Consider the following 16,908-nt stretch of genomic DNA (forward strand, 5'->3'; position numbering starts at 1 on the left):
TGGGCCACACCAGCCAGGCCACTGGGGTTCTTATATAGACGGTACAGCTGTTTGGAGTGGCTTGGATAAAGGCCTCCCAGGCCACTCCTTGGCCCCAACACTGCCCAGGACACCAAAGTCGGAAGAAGACTTAGGGGCCATCTGGTCCACCTCTAGCCCCACACAGGCTCCTCCACAAGTGTGCTCCCTTCTCTCCCCCAGCCTCCAAAGCCCTTTACACACAGACTCGTCTGTCACCTGTCACATGCGCTGCCATGGTCTGTGTCTCAGTTTCCGTCATCAAATCATGGCACCTGAGAACAGAGACAGTTTCCTGTGTGTCTGTCTTTGCATTTCACTCCTAAACACTCACAGAAGTTCTTGGTCTATGTGAATGGTGTGTGTGTGTGTGTGTGTGTGTGAGAGAGAGAGAGAGAGAGAGAGAATGAATGAATGAACACACAAATGGAGGGGCATCTGTGCAAAGTGGCCACCCAGCCTCTGATTGAATGCTCCCGGTGATAGCGAATTCATGACATCAAGACGAGAGAGATCCATGATTGGAAGGACAGTTGAAACGCCCATTTTACAGGTTAAATAACTGACTCAAGTCACCTTTGATCAAAGGAGCCGCACAACCAGGATTCGATCCCAACTAGCCTGGTTGCCCACGGCACGCTGCGGGCACGGCAGGGGAGTCTTGTTGGTTGCGGGGCCTCAGAACCAGCCTTCATCCCGGGATGTCTGGTCAGCTGCAGGCTGACTGTGGCGTTGGAGCCGCCCCCGGAGGCTGACGGAACACTGTGAACCAGGCATTTGTCAGCAGTATTTCGAGGGCGCGACTCCCCGATGACTCAGCCGGGGAGTGTTTTGAGATGACCATACGTGGGCGTCAGAAGTCAAGAAAATGCTCACGATTTAGTCATCAGGAATGATCACCTCTGTGTAAGCAGAATAGCCCAACCGTGAACGTGAGCTGTAGATTCAACAAGGTGCCTTGCGGTTTATTTGACAAACCTGAAGAGCCCAGGACGCGGAAAGGTGTCTACAGTGATTCCTCCTCTGCCCAGCTCACACCCACACCAGGCGCTTTCTGCAGGTCCAGTGAGCAGGGCTGAGGTGGGCAGGGGTCAGAAGTAGCCCAGGGGGTGCCAGAGGTCAGTTGTCCCCAAAGAGGAAATATGTGCCCCCTGGGGAGTAAATAATGGGTGAGGGTGCTGAAGGGCACGTTCAATGTTAAAGGGTCAGGGAAGGGAGTGACGGCTTATGGGGGTGGGGGTGGGGGAATGGCAACAGGAATCTTCCAGACTGAGCATCTGCAGGGACAAACCAAAAACGGAAACACGGGTGAACTCTGTAGAAAGGGCCCATCCAATGGTTTGAAGGGTTTACCTTCCAGCGATTTAAGCAAATCTTCGCAAAGGGCTCATCTTTACTGCGGCCCCTCCCAGACCAGCTTCCTGCTAGAGCCCCCTCTCTGTGGAGATACTCCAGGGACTACAGATCTGTCCTGATGTTAGTAACATCACCGGGGTCTCCACAAAATGCAAGAATGTTTTAAGTTTTTAAATATATTTTTTTACTTATTGATTTTTAGAGAGACAGTAAGGAAGAGAGAGTGAGAGAGGGAGAGAGAGAGAGAGAAACACTGACTTGTTGTTCCACTTATCTATGCATTCATTGGTTGACTCTTGTATGTGCCCTGACCGGGGATCGAACCTGCAACGTTGGCATATTGGGACGATGCTCCAACCAACTGAGCTACCCAGCCAGGGTCTTAAAATGTTTTTAATTTAAATTGTATTTAAAAATTGTAACTATTTTTAAATTGTAAAAGATAGTGAACCCAGAGAGGGAGAACTTAAACGAAATATGAATGAATCTTCCAGATGGGCGGCACTCTAGAACGTGGAAACAAGACATAAAGTCGTGCGAGGTGATCTGTACACATGCTGATACCAAGACCGGGCTCTCCTAACTCTGATGGAGAAAAGGGAACATTTTTTAAAAATATTTTTATTGATTTCAGAGAGGAAGGGAGAGGGAGAGATAGAAACATCAATGATGAGAGAGAATCATCGACTGGCTGCCTCCTGCACAACCCCTACTGGGAGTCGAGCCACAACCCGGGCATGTGCCCTGACTGGGAATCAAACCGTGATCTCCTGGTTCATAGGTCGATGCTCAACCTCTGAGCCACGCCAGCTGGGCAAAACGAAACATTTTTAAAGGTGATACTTGTAGGTGATGAGGCACCTTCACAACTGTTATTTCACAACTGATCATCCCCCAAATAATCCCAGGAAGCTCAGCTGCTAGTCTTGCTTCCATTTGGCAGATCGTGGAATGAGATTGGGTAGAACCACGTGCAATCCCCAAAGTCACGCAGCCCGAGTACAGCTGCGGCTTGTCCAAGCCCAGACCCCTAGGCCAGTGACGGCGAACCTTTTGAGCTCGGCGTGTCAGCATTTTGAAAAACGCTAACTTAACTCTGGTGCCGTGTCACATATAGAAATTTTTTGATATTTGCAACCATAGTAAAACAAAGACTTCTATTTTTGATATTTACTTTATATATTTAAATACCATTTAACAAAGAAAAATCAACCAAAAAAATGAGTTCGCGTGTCACCTCTGACACGCGTGTCATAGGTTCGCCATCACTGCCCTATGCTCTGCCCTTATTCCTACACCAAACACCGAGACTAACATATAATAAATATGCCGATTTAATGCCATTAATTAATGAATTGATTCAATAAACATTTTGCTGTTAATCCTCACCCGAGAGATATTTTTTCCACTGCTTTATAGAGAGAGTGGAAGCGGTTGGGGGCGGGGGGAGAAGAGATATCCATTGGTTGCCTCCTGAAAGCGCCTGACTGGGGCCTGACTAGGGCTGACCCTGCAACCCCTGGGCTGAAGCTACAAGCCCTGGACCGGGAATTGAACCCATGACCCTTCGGTGCTCGGCCAACACTCTAACCCTCAAGCAACACTGGCTGGGGCAAACAACACATATTTTGAATGCCGATTAAGAGCCAGACCTAGGGCCAATCACTGCTTTTGAGGAGCCTGCAGTCTAATGGGGAAGTGGACATGTAAGCAGCCAGAATAGCATATCAAAGTTCTGTTGGGACATATGTACAGTGTGAAGTGGACCCCTCGGTGTCCTACACTTTAGGACTACCTTGCCCAAAGAAGGGCGGCCAGCCACATGGACTCTTTGATAAGGAGTCGAAAGGGAGCTTTTTAATGGGGTGTCTCCCTGCAGTCTCCAACTCCGATGGTGATGCCCAGTTCGCGATACTGAGGAAAAAATACTCCAAGTAGAGAGAGAAGCAACTCGTCCATTCTCATACCCTGGCAGACACAGCCAGCCTCCTTTGCTCAAATGCCGAGGTAACCAAACAACCTTCCACGTTGCATGTAGGAACCCTGGGCTGATCAAGAGGAACTAATGCCCATGGTAAACACCCTGCTGCTATTCATCCTGCCGGGGTTCTCTTTTTGTTGTGAATTAATAGACGGTTGTTCTGGGCGAGGAGGCCGCTGTGGGAAAGTCATTAGGAGTCAATGTTCTGCACTCTGCCACCCAATGGAACTTTCCGTGATTATGTTCAATAGCGCAGCTAGTCACAGGTGGCTATTGAACATTTGAAAGCAGGTTAGGGCAACCGAAGAAGTGATTGATAATGCTATTTAATTGTAATCGATTTACATAGCCACAGGGAGCTAGTGGCTACGGCTTCTGTGGACCTGCAGTGTCTGCATCACCGAGCTTATTAGAAACGCAGAACCTCAGGCCCCGCCCACACCGACTGCTTCAGGATCCTCGGGTTAACAAGATCCCCAGGTGATCTGAACGCAGATTAAAATTTGAAAATGGCATGGTTACTTCTTCTTCTTCTTCTTTTTTTTTTTTTAGGGGGTGGGAGATCGGGAATAGGAGGGAGTGGGGCAGAGGGAGTCAAGGGTTCCTGGCATGGTTACTTCTGAATGAGCTGGTGGTGGGTCGGGGGGAGGACCGACTAAGGACCATACCTGTGGCGGCCTCTCCAAGCTGCAGACACTTGAGGCTGGTGTCCAGCATCAGGGTCCTTCTTTCCTTGGATCTGTCTCTCCTCCATCCCTTAAGCACAGCAGAGAGGGTGAGCAAGAGAGAGCCTGGAACACTGCATCTCAGGAAGGTTATGGGGGTGAGGGTTTGGTGGAAAAGGCATGTGTCTCTCGGGGACACAGTACAAAATAAAGCGATGGACTTTCCTTAACAATAATTGAATGGGAATGATCGCTGCACGGGAGTTCGTTGCATTCTTTTCTCTCCTTTTGTGTAGGTTTGAACTTTTTCAAAATTAGGAAAACAGATGTGACTTCCGAGATGATGTGTGTAAGAGCCAGCCCCCGTGCTCCCCCCTCCTCACCCCTCGTGAACTCCCCTTCCTTCCACACCGAGTCAGGGCTGGCCCATGTGGCCAAAATGGAGGTGACAGGTGTGACCTGGGAGAGCCGGGTCAGCGTGACTTCTGCCTGGCTCTCTCCCGGCTCCCTTGCTCTGGAGGAAGTCGGCCACCAGGCTGTGAGGACACTCAGGCAGTCCTATGGAGAGACCTTCGGGGCGAGGAGCCGCGGCCTCCTGCCAACAGCCAGCCGCACGGTGCGTCATGGAAAGGAGCCGCGGAGGGAGTCCATGCTCCAGCTCAGCCCAGCCTTCCAATGACTGTAGCTCCATCTGACACATGATTGCAGGTGCCCGAGAGACCCCCGCCCGCAAGCCAGCAGTCCGCCAAAGCACCCCTGAACCTCTGACCAACAGAAACTGTCTGAAAGGCATTCAGTGTATATATCATTGTATTAAACCATCGTATTAAAGTTTGGGGGTTGTTATGCGGCAATAGAGGAAGGATACAAGGTCATTTCAGGGTTTCCCACTCCCTGATGCCCGCCCTACATGTCACAGATGCCTGGGATGAGCAGGAAGAAGACCTTTTTGCACTTCGCACTAGGCATAAGGTTGCCATGCTGATAGTCCCTCGAAGAGATACTGCATTCACGTAAAGTCACGGTCGAACATCTGTGACAGATAGAAATTCTTCTAACCCTTAAATTCTTAAAACCCTTAGCAAGCTAATGTACTGCGACATTCATTTCAGTCTTGCTCTTGCTGCTGTAAGAGACGAGAGAGAACAAAAAGGGAATTTCTTCCTCAGGGTCTACCACCCAGTAGCTAAAGTCTTGAATCATAAGGTCTCGACTCTCCCTACACGCCCCTCGCCCAGTGCCTAACCCCCAAGAACACATACTGCGAACAGCTTCCCGGTGTTTCAAGTGCCCCCCTCCCTCCCAAAGACCCCCGGCCCTTCATCTTTAGGATTTGGTGATGGAGAAACTACACTGGAGCAGCGCTCGGAATGAGGGGTGTGTTTGGGGGGGGGGGGGGGCGGTGTTAAAGGGCTGGCATTGGGTCAGAAAGGGCCTGGAAAGGGCGCTAGTGGCCAGGCCCAAAGGAAGCATGACTCCCCAGGCTGGGGAGGGTTTTGAAGTTTCCAGGAATAGAAACCTGTCACTGGTTTGTCTGCAGCCCGTGTGTGTGTGTGTGTGTGTGTGTGTGTGTGTGTGTGTGTGTCAGGGGTGGACTGGGAATTGCTGAATGGGGTGTCTGAGGAGTGGGATCCTGGGGTCTGCGCATGCGCCAAAGGCCTCCCCTTACCCCTCTCCTGGCCATCTACCTGCCTTGCAGGCTGGGGCGCTGCACCCTTCCTTGGTACCCACGGGTGGAGGAGTGGTGGCATCAAGAGGGAAGGGCGGGGGGGGGGCGGACGGGGAAGGCCCTTCCCTAAATCCTTCCCCAAGTTTTGGGGACTTCGCAGCCCTAGAGAGAGGGGAGGGGAGCCTCAGGAATCTCCCGCCAACACTGAGCTGATTGCTTTCATCTGTAAAATGAAAAGACGTGTGGCGCTCCTTGCCCAGGAGTCAGCGGCAGCGAATTCGCTCAGAGCTACTTCTCCCGAGAGCGGTTTGGGGGCGCAAGGAAGGGGATGGAGGGAGGCGGAGCGAGCACAGCGGGGTGAGGGGGCCCGCTCCGTCCTGACCATGCCCGTCGCCAGGTAGGTCTCGGCGCGGACACTCCCGGAGCGCGACTGCCCGGCGCGCGGCCGCCCGGCCGGCTCCGCACCGACACCCGCACGTGCGCCCCGCCCCCCGCCCCCCGCGCGCGCGCGCACCAGGCTCCGGCGGCCACGGGCGCGCGCGCGGTGCTCGCTGCCCCCACGCCGCTCCTGCGCTCGGCTCGCGGCGCCTCGGGCTCCCCGCGCCGCTCCCCGCCGGACCGCGCACCCGCCGGCGGCGGCCGGGGTCGGTGGGCTCCCGCGGGCGCAGCGGGCGGGCGGAGGCGCCGGGGGAGGAGCGCCGCGGAGCCCGCCGCGGCCCCGGGAGGCGATGTCGCCGGGCGCGGGCCCCTGCGTCAGGCGGGCGCCGCGACAGGCCGGCCGGTGAGGCGCCGCCGGGGGAGGCCGCGACGGAGCGCCCGGACCCGCCATGGGCTGAGACACGTCCTCGCCGAGCAGGTGCAGTGACCAGAGGTCCCGGAGGGGGGAGCCCGCCCCACAGGCCCGGGACTCAAGCCCGGAGCGACGCCCCTACCGAGCCGGTGCCCTGTTGACCTTCCCCCTCGCCTCCCCCAAGGCCCTGCAGACCCCGCCTCCAGCCCGCCCGGGCAGCCTCGGCAACAAACAGCACCGCCTGAGGTCTGCCACCGGCCCAGCAAGCCTGTGTCCACCTCTGTCCCTGCATTTTGAGCCCCTGCCTGCAGCCGGGGAGCTGCCGGGCATCTCTTCCTTTGACTTCTAGTCCAAGGGGGGCGGGGGGTGGAGGGGGAGCGTGGGGAGCGGGTCCTTCCCTCCACTGGTCCATCCTCTCTCCCTCCAGCCTGGACTCAAAGACCCTTCTTCTCCCTGCAGAACATGCCGGGGTGACTCCCTCCCAGACCTTCCCGGTGGCCTTCCTCGCCCTGCCCGGTGACACTATGCAACCCCCGCGTGACCTGCGCGGCCTCTGGCTCCTGCCGCTGCCCTGGTTCCTGCTCCTCGGCGAGGTGGCCAGAGCCGGCCGGCCCGGGTTCAGCTGCCCGGCCGTCTGCCTGTGCGCCAGCAACATCCTCAGCTGCTCCAAGCAGCAGCTGCCCAACGTGCCCCACGCCCTGCCCAGCTACACGGCCCAGCTGGACCTCAGCCACAACAACCTGAGCCGCCTGCGGGCCGAGTGGACGCCCACGCGCCTTCCCCACCTGCACTCCCTGCTGCTGAGCCACAACCACCTGCACTTCATCTCCTCCGAGGCCTTCTCCCCGGTCCCCAACCTGCGCTACCTGGACCTCTCCTCCAACCAGCTGCGGACGCTGGAGGAGGCGCTGTTCAGCGAGCTGCAGGCCTTGGAGGTGCTGCTGCTGTACAACAACCGCATCGGGGCGGTGGACCGCTCGGCCTTCGAGGACGTGTTCCAGCTGCAGAAGCTCTACCTGAGCCAGAACCTCATCTCCCGCTTCCCGCTGGAGCTGGTCCGGCTCCCCAGGCTGGCGCTGCTGGACCTCTCCGCCAACAGGCTGAAGACCCTGCCGGTGTCCGACCTGCAGAAGCTGCCCGCCTGGGTCAAGAACGGGCTGTACCTGCACAACAACCCCTTGCTCTGCACCTGCGAGCTCTACCAGCTCTTCGCCCACTGGCAGCGCCGGCAGCTGAGCCCCGTGGTGGACTTCCAGGAGGACCTGCACTGCCTGAGCGCCAAGAAGCCGCACAGCGTCTTCAACCTCAACTGCAGCGAGTACAAGGAGCGGGCCTGGGAGGCCCACCTGGGGGACACCTTGACCATCCATTGTGACACCAAGCAGCAGGGGATGACCAAGATGTGGGTGACACCCAGCCACGAACGGGTGCTCGACGAGGCGGCCAACGGCACCGTGAGGGTGTTTGAGAACGGCAGCCTTCACTTCCAGCGTGTGCAGGTCGAGGACGGGGGCGTGTACACCTGCTTCGCCGTGGGGGAGGCTTTCAACGAGACCCTGTCGGTGGAGTTGAAGGTGTACAACTTCACCTTGCACGGACACCACGACACCCTCAACACAGCCTACACCACCCTGGTGGGCTGTATCCTCAGTGTGGTCCTGGTCCTCATCTACCTGTACCTCACCCCGTGCCGCTGCTGGTGCCGGGGGGTCGAGAAGCCTGCCAGCCACCAAGGAGACAGCCTCAGCTCCTCTATGCTCAGCACCACACCCAACCACGACCCCATGGCCGGCGGGGACAAGGAGGAGGATTTTGACCGGCGGGTGGCCTTCCTGGAACCTGCTGGGCCTGGGCAGGATCAAAATGGCAAGCTCAAGCCAGGCAACACCCTGCCGGTGCCCGAGGCCACAGGCAAGGGGCAGCGGAGGATGTCAGACCCGGAGTCGGTCAGCTCGGTCTTCTCTGACACGCCCATTGTGGTGTGAGCAGGATGGGGTGGTGGGGAGGTTCTGCCCCAGGAGAGGTAACGCGCCCCTGAAGGATTGGAGGGGATGGAAGAGGGGGCTGGCTGCCCAAGGGCGTGGGTTCCCCCTGACCTCCAGAGAATTGGTCATGGGTACAACGGAAGCCAAGGCCCCCACCAGGGTGTGGCCGCCATGATTTTCAGATATGGATCTATCAGTCCTCAGGCCAATGCTGCCCCCCTCCCCAGAGCCCCGGCATTCGTCAAGGCGGTGAAGGAGGAGGGCCCTGTCCGAGCTGGGTGGGAGTGAGGAAGGGGTGGGGGGAAGAGCCGATTCCCTAACTTGTTCGAGGTCATCCCTGGCTCCTTAAGAGAAACTCATTTTGGGGGAATCTTTTTCTCTCTCTCTGCCCACCCACACCTGTGAGGTTGGGTGTGTTAGGGGAGCTTCCGCAGGAGCCAATGGAGACGCCGTAGTGTCGCCTCTGGCCAGGAAGTCACACTCCGAGGCCAGGGGGAGATTGGAAACCTTTGGGAAAATGAGTCAGGAAAAGGCTGAGACCTCAATCAGGAGCTCTCCCCAAGCTCTGAGACTTCCCCAATGCCTTTGTTTCTCCCAAGGAGCCTGGCTTGCTGCCCGTCAGAGGCAATGGGAGGTGTGGTGTCTGTGCCCTGTCCTGGGACCAGTGGCACAGAGGGGTCCTCCCGAAAGCAGGGGTGCAGCACAAAACCAGGAGCACGAGTCTAGGGGCACGAACTCCAGGTTGGCTCACTGGGTTCCTGTACCTGCCTGTCAGGCCAGGGTGGGGGCTGCTGAAGGCAGAGCTTTCATGGCTGGATGCCTGCAGGGGACGGGGAGGTGCCGCCACCTCTTAGGTGGCATCCCGCTGGTCCCACCTGACTTTCCGGGATGCCGTCTCCTCATGGGCTCTGGTGGGACTCAGGTTCCCCAGTATGCTGCTCTGTGGAGGGTAGAGTCCTGGGACGCCTGGCCCCAGCTGGGTGAGCTGGGCAGGGGTCGCGGGGGGACCAGGTGTGTATCTCCTGTGTCGCCAGGGCTGCCTTGCTCCTCTCAGATCGCGCCCCTGCTTCAAAGCCACGTGTGGGATTCCGTAGCTGATGGGTTGGAATTTGGAGGTCTTTGCCCCAGAATGGCAGTTTGGAGTGTGGCTTCGAGTTCTGTGTCTCCACGAGGTTCCAGGTCGTCTCGTAACGGAGATGGTAATGGAGACAGTTGGTGGCGCTGAAGTTTCAGAAGGGGGGCTCTGCCACCCCCTGCGCTTTCAGAGGTCTGTGCAGTGGGGTGGGCAGGCCAGGAACCTAAGACAGGCCAGCATTCCATTCCATCCACGGCTACAGAGCGCTCTGGGACAGAGGTGGCCACTCCCCCTCTGATGGTGTAAGCCTTGGGAGAGGGCTGCTCTGTGCTTGGTCAAGGGCATGAGCAGGGCGGAGGTGAGAATGTTCCGACGTTGGTCTGTCGCAGTCTGTCCCCTCTCTCTCCCCAGCTTCCCTGCCCAGTGTTCGTTCTCCAGATCTCCTACCTCCTTAGGTTCCAAGAGGTGTCGTTTGCCTGTGGGTGAGGCTGCTTGGGAGGAGGGGCTGCCCCGCTGCCTATGAAGACTGGGGATGGGGACGGGGAGGTCAAGGCTGCTGGTCATCCTTTCTTAGTGCCCAGTTTTGTCGAGAGGTGCAGCATCTCCCTCAAGTACTTGCATGCTCGTAGGTCCGCATGCTCCTAGGTCCGCATGCACGCAGCACCCTGCCTCCCATCGGGACCGAGGTCCTTCAGTCCCCACTGAGCGCCTCCGAATGGTCCGCCTACGTGCACCACGCCACGCACACCATTCTCCTGCCCCATAGGAGACAGTGATCCCGCCAGGCTCCCCAGATAAACTCTTGTCCTTTAAATTCCGAACTCTGAAGCGTCACCCACATCTCCATGGCACCCAGGAACCTCTCTGCAAGGCCTGGAGTTAGGAGAGCCGCGGCAGAGGACCTTGGGAGAAGGGGTGATGGGATGGCCAGGTCTTCAGACCCTCAGAAACCTCCCATGGACGGAAGGCAGTAGATGACACGGAAGTGCACAGCTAGGTCAAGGGAGGACCCAGGGGACACTGCAGGGGGCCAGGTTGCTCTTCTGCTCTTAACTGCCCCAGGAAGACGGGCCGGGAGGGCCAGGTTGTCCGATTAGGTTCTGGAACCTGTGGGGAGTTTGTTGCTGGGGCTGGAGGAACCAGGGCTCCCTGCTTGCTTCCTGGGGAGCCTGGGGATCTCACCTCCATGCTGCAGCCACCCCTCCAGGAGCCGCCTAGGGCGCTGACAGCCTTAAATGAGCTGCGTGTCGAATGAAGCAGGCCTTCTGGGGCCTTCTAGCAAGTTCCTAAGGACAAGGAGGGCATCAGAAGTCCTGCCCAAATTGGGGAACAGGAAAAGGCCTGCGGCTGTACATCTCCCTGCTCTGCCCCCTGGTTGGAGAGGCTGGGAGGTGTGCCTGGCCCTCCCCTCAAAGGCTGCAGGATTAGCCTCTCCCATGGTTTCCGCTGATGGAGCCACGGGTCGGGTCGCTGTCTCTGGGGGACCGAGGACTCAGCATATGGAAGCTCCCTAACCCTGGGGAGGAAGCTGCCAGGTCTGGTTCTAAGAACAGGCCGAGAGGTCACCCCTCCACTGCCACCCCCATAAACCAGGCAGGGCTCCCCGGAAGCAGGGGTCCCTGGAGACAGTACGACAGGGCTCTACAGTCTGTCTGTTTGTGTGTAGCCTTTTTTTTTTTTTTTTTTGGTTGTATTTATGGGGCTCCTAGGAAGGGGCCCAGAGAAGGTGCACCCCAGCTGGGGAGGGCAGGGCCGACGGGTTCATTTTTCTGTGTGTTCTTACCTCTACTTCCTCGTAGCCCTGCTGGCGAAGCAAGCTGGCTTCCCGTGTCCAGGCCCCTGTCTCCCCCTCCCCGCACCGTGTGTACCCAGGCTGGCAAACCATGGAGCCTCTGGGCTCTGCCAACTAGACAACCATCATTAAACCTGGCTTGAGTCTCTGTTCGGCGTAGCCCGTGACTGGTTCACTTCTCCTTTCAGCCTGTGGGTGGGGCTCGCTGTGCCTCAGAGGGTGCGGCCTGTGTAGGGAGAGGATGGGTGAGGGCTGGCTAAGGGCGCCGGGAGCACCCACCTCCAGGCATCGACACAGACCAGGGGTCAGCAGGGCCCTGTAAGGAGCCAGAGTGCGCGGGGCTTTGCAGGCCACACAGTCTCCGTGACAGCTACTCGGCCGAGCCGTGCAGCAGGAAGTCACGTGAATGAACGAATGCGTGTGAAAAACGTTCCAGACTTCCTTCATGGACATTGAAATGTGGAGTTCACGTAACTTTCACATGTCTGTTGAGTTTCTTCAACCATTTATTTACTTACTTTTTTATTCACCTATTTATGTTAATCCTTATCCACGGATGTTTTTTCTATTGATTTTTAGAGAGAGTGGGGGGGGAGGGAGAGGGAGGAACAGAGAGAGTGAAAGAGACACATGGATTGGTTGCCTCCCTCACTCGTCCCCACCGGGGCCAGGGATTGAGCCTACAGCTGAGGTACGTGCCCTTGGCCAGAATCGAACCTGAGACCCTTCCGTCCGTGGGCCGACACTCTAATCACTGAGCCTAAAAACCGGCTAGGCTTCAACGATATAAAAGCGTAAAAACCCGTATTAGCTCACAGACCCTTCCAGACCAGGCAGCGGGTGTGGGCCGGCAGACCATCACTTACATAGATTCTCAGAAGAAATGTCACAGGTGCCTTAGCCGGGGAGCTCAGAGATTCCGCTGTCCCCGAGAAGGCGGCCGGATCCCTGGGGCGGAGGCTGGCCTCCCTGCAGAGCTCGGTTAAAGTCTAGCACACGCCTTCGAAAGGCACGATGGGAAAACGCTTGGACTGGGGTGAAAGAATTGGTGGGCAGCTCGCTGTCAGGCTGTTTTATTCCTGGTGTACCTCCACGTTGTGAATGGCGACCTCAGTTTGGGTAAAGGTCTGCTCGGCTACTGGGCGGGTTAATAATCCTGGACGGTTCGCGTGTACTCACTTGGCCCTGCACAGGGCAGAGGGCGCCCTCCCCACGTCCTCGGTACAGACTGAGCCCAGCAGAGAGGGGGCCGGGTTCTACTGAACTCTGCCCTGCGCATCCTGTGGCCACTCTCTGGGCACTTCTGGGAGGGGCCTGTCGTGCCGGATTCCAGAGGGGAGAGGAAATGGTGGGAGGAAAAAAGGAAGGAAAGAGAATCCGAGTTGGAAAAACGACCCGCTTTCTTCCGTGGGTAAAATCTTGACCAGAGGGCAGCCCTCCTCTGTCTGGAGTCCGTTGTCTTTCTCTCTCAGGGCGGAGCAAGCCCAGCGAGGGATGGAGACACCACAGCCACGCCCACCGGCAGCCCGTGCAGTGACAGCTGTTGTCAGAGCCTCCCTCCCCCTCCCCCAGACTACTTGTGTCAGCATTTTTCATCTCAGCTTTGCTATGGCCGAGTTTGGTCAAGAGGATGAAGCGGGTAGAGAGCAGGTCTGGGGAGGGGGGGAACCCGCTCTTTTTTGGCTTGGGCCCAGCCCTGTCTCTGAGCCTCAGAAGTTTTTTTGTTTATGTGTTTTTTTAAAAAATATATTTTTATTGATTTTATAGAGGAATGGAGAGGGAGAGAGAGAGAAACATCAATGATGAGAGAGAATCATGGATCAGCTGCCTCCTGCATGCCCGACACTGGGAATCGAGCCCGAAACCCGGGCATGTGTCCTGACCAGGAATCAAAACCGTGACCTCCTGGTTTGTAGGTCGACGCTCAACCACCGAGCCACGCCGGCCGGGCCTGAGAAGTTTTGATGCTCCTTCCTCCATCATCCCACGAAAGTCCATGGCTGCATCTCCTCCACCTCCCCAGCCACAAGCTTCTGGCGGAGACGTGCGAGTCTGTCTGCCGCGCCTGCAGCCCTCCCCCCAACTCCGATCAGGTGGCACCTCAAGGGAGTGGACGAGGCTAAGGTGACAGCCTCGCCTCTCTTGTCCTGATTTCTCAGCTCCTCCCCTGTCTGCAGTTGTGGTTCTTGGATGGCTTGTCTTATCTCCCAGGAAACGGATGGCGAGGCTTCACTTCCCCACCCACACCACAGAGAAGGCTCGGCCCTGTGCAGGAGGCCAGGGTCGGGGGGGTGGGGTGTTGCTTTTCATCAGGCTTATACACGATCGGGTGGACGATATCCAGAGATCAAGACACTTAGACCTGACCTGCCCGAGGCCTTCCAGCCGAGTGCCTGTCCCAGACGAGAGTGTGGGCCAGGCCATGGAGCCCTGCAGGGGTGTCCGGACGCCCCCAGCGCTGCCGCCCGGAAGGTCAGAGTCAGTGACCCCAGAGTTAGGGCGGAGTGTTTGCACACAGGTTGGGGGCATCGTATCTGAATGGAACTTGGTGCTGCTTTTCCCCGCCTCCCTGCCCCTCACCTGCCGGGCGGCGTTGGCTTTAGGTGTGGGTCTGAGCAGAAGGCCAGTGGTTGACTAGCTGAGCCTTGCACAGACCAGAGAGATGCCCTCCCCGCGTTCTGGGTACAGACTGAGCCCACCAAGAGGCGGGACTGGATTCTCAACTCCTGATTCTCCTGGGGAAGAACCGGGCTGGCCTCGGACTGGAGGTGACTGTGTGCTTTAAGCGGAGCCGGTTCACTTCGAACCACCCCCAGGGTGGCCCCGGGGCCCTGTCCTCCTGCCAGTCAGCTCCGCCCGTGCCTGGGCTGGGGGAGTTGGGGAGGCCATGCCCACAGAGCTGACTGTGTCCCATCCCCCAGTCCCGGGTAGAAAACAACTCAGATAAAAGGGGAGCCCCGGGGCTCTGTGTGGCTGTCCGCTGCACGCAGGCTGCTGGCTGTGCTCAGGCGAATGGAATGGAAAGTATCCTTCCCCGAATTTAACATTTAAACAGAACTGCGTTCCTGGGGCGAGTGTGTGTTAATCCCAATGGAAGTGCTTCAAGGAGGAGGGGAATGTGACTCCAAGCGTTTGAAACAAGAAGCCTGTGGACAGCCAGGGCCATGTCTGCAGCTCCGTGTCTCCAGCACCTGGTCTGGGGAGTCAGGGGTGGCGGGGGGGGGGGGGGGGGGGATGGAGGATGGGGGCAGTGCGGTGTCTATTGCTGCTCCTCCCTCCCACCCTGGCTTGTCTGCTCGGGTCCCCTCGGAAGAGCTGAAGTGGCAGGAGAAAGACCACCCAGCTCCGGAACCCCGGATGGACCGGGGAAAACGGACTCCCAGTTCCCCATCAGAGCCCTGACTGGAACCCAGCAGGCGGGCGGCAGGGCTGGTGCTGAGTCACAGCCATGGCGCTCCCGGCAGGAGCCGACCTCCCATCCAGGAGACTCTCTGTTCTCCCACGGTGGCCGGTGTGACAGCCCTTCGGAGACCGGGGCCCTCAGTGTCATTACCCTGTTTACTGCCTCCCTCAACGCAGCAGAGCCGGAGCCAGGCAGTGAGAGGGGGAAGGACCAGCCGGAGAAGCCCCACCTGTTCACACGCGTTCAATGCTCTGAACCTTCCAGTGTCTCTTGCCCTCACTCCATCCCTGGGAGGCAGGTCGCCAAGTAAGTGGTTGGCACCGGCCACACCCGTGTGAGGAGGAAACCAGGAGGCAGGCGCGCTCGTCGCTGGCCAGCCCACCGCCCACCTCAGACCCACGCACTCTGCCAACCAGACGCGGGCAGTGGGAGCCTGCAGGGGCCCCGGGCGGGGCTGAGGCCGGGGGTCAGGGCCAGGTACACAGAGGGCAGGGCGGGGGGACTAGCCGGTCAGGGTCAGCAGCCGCCAACACCACTGGCTGCCAGCGTCAGCGGGGCCGCACGTGTCCCCTGCATCTTGACCTTCATCAGGTGAAAAGCCTTACTAGTTACTCAGAGGACCCTGGGGGCCACTGCCCGAGGGCTCCCTCCTACTTGGGGACACACCATGGTGACACTTCGCAGGCTAGGAAGAGGGGAAGGTGAGGACTGGCTGCCGCAGCCTCGGCCTTGGAGGTCTGGAGCTGAACGGCCCGCACCGCCCCGCACCGTTCAGCTAATGGTTCTATTAGCTCGGAACAGACCCTGGCCCGGCCGCCAGCTGGCTCTCCCACGGGGAGGTTGGAAAACGAGGCAGGCGCGCTCTGCAGCCCTGCACGGGGTGGGAGGGTGGGGACGAGGAGGAAGCAGGAACAGGCCAGGGTCCGGGCGTGGGGCGGGTAGTGAGGGGGTGGGGAGAAAGGAGGCCGGGCTGGCAAGAGATACCAGCCCATCTTCGATGCAGCTGCAGACCCAAGAAGACGAGGCCGGTAGGCTTCCCCAGGCACGGAGCTCCAGCCATTCAAAAGCACCTTCTCCCTCCCCCTCCCATGGTGGGGCTCCAGGGAAGGGGAGCTCCTGGAAAAGATGGGGGCTGGGGGCACCTGAACCCCGAATGGTAACCCTATTAGCACCTGGATCTGGATACAAAACCTCCTCTATTTCTAATGTCCTCAAAGTTGAGCTTGAATATAATCATATTTGGAATTAGGACTTAGTAAGCCTGATATGCAAATTTGTGCAAATGACATGCTTTTTTTTTTAAGTTGAGCACCCTGACTTTTTTTTTTTTTTTAAAGGGTAAACAGGCTGACTACTAGCAGCTTTCCTTAGGGGCCAAGGACAAAAGGACAGCCCTGTGCTTCTCCCCCGAGGCCCCTGCCTCTTCACCGAGGTGCCCGCTAATACCCCAGATGGAAGACACGGGAGGTGGGGGCAGAGCGAGTGGGGAGGAGGCACATGCAGCCGGCAGCCGCTGAGAGCCCGCTGGAGGATGGGCACCCTGGCACCGAGGGCGAATGGTTGTCCCGCTGCTGCCCAGGATGTGAGGGCAGGTGGTGAAGGAGGGAGAAATGCAGGGCGGGGGGAGGGAGGCCCCCCACAATCTGGCCAGCAGGGAACAAAGGCTCCTCCTGGCGACCTACTCCCTACACTGCAGTCCCACCCGCTAAGCAGACCACCTGTGCCTCCTCTGCCCTCTGCCCCTGCCCTCCTGGCCGCCCCGTCAGAGAGGCGACAGCTGCGGCCCCTTCTTCTGGCAGAACATAAACAGCTCCCCCCTTCCTCCTGGGGCTGGGAATAGACATCAGCTGGCACGGCCCACGCAAACTGCCGGCTGTCAGCCGCCTGCCCACCCGCCCACCCGCCCCTGAACCACCTGGGAGTAGGCAACACCTCAGGCGGGCGCCGGCTTTCCTTCCCGGCCGGGCTCAGGCAAAGCTGGGAGCCGTACCGGCCCTCCCCGCTGCAGACAGGGCAAGATTCCCAGCACGGGCTGTGCCGGATGGAGAGGCGATGGGATGCCCGATCAGTGACCCCACGTGCTCAAGGTCCACACAGCTCCTGGGAGAGGCCATGTCACCAGGAGGTGCCCAGGGAGTCCCCTCGGGGATGCCTCTGCCAGTATAGTCTGGTCC

At 58.4% G+C, this 16,908-nt stretch overlaps 1 protein-coding gene across 2 annotated transcripts; it reads left to right on the forward strand.

The window, feature by feature from the left end:
• The first annotated feature begins 6,293 nt into the window (after positions 1–6,293).
• On the forward strand, positions 6,294–11,484 carry AMIGO1 (adhesion molecule with Ig like domain 1). Of its 2 annotated transcripts, none has more exons than XM_036344129.1 (2): positions 6,294–6,545; positions 6,907–11,484. In XM_036344129.1, the coding sequence occupies exon 2, from the start codon at positions 7,004–7,006 to the stop codon at positions 8,462–8,464; it is 1,461 nt and encodes a 486-aa protein (XP_036200022.1). In that variant the 5' UTR covers positions 6,294–6,545; positions 6,907–7,003; the 3' UTR covers positions 8,465–11,484. The 2 variants fall into 2 exon arrangements, with proteins under 2 accessions (XP_036200022.1, XP_036200021.1); XM_036344128.1 differs by having other exon boundaries at positions 6,939–11,484.
• Positions 11,485–16,908: the final 5,424 nt, after the last annotated feature.

The sequence above is a fragment of the Myotis myotis genome, unplaced genomic scaffold (genome assembly GCF_014108235.1).
Source record: "Myotis myotis isolate mMyoMyo1 unplaced genomic scaffold, mMyoMyo1.p scaffold_m19_p_18, whole genome shotgun sequence".
Taxonomy (NCBI): Eukaryota; Metazoa; Chordata; class Mammalia; order Chiroptera; family Vespertilionidae; genus Myotis; species Myotis myotis.

Coding starts and splice junctions, on each gene's coding strand:
- AMIGO1 (XM_036344129.1), top strand. CDS start 7,004: ATGCAACCCCCGCGTGACCTGCGCGGCCTCTGGCTCCTGCCGCTGCCC.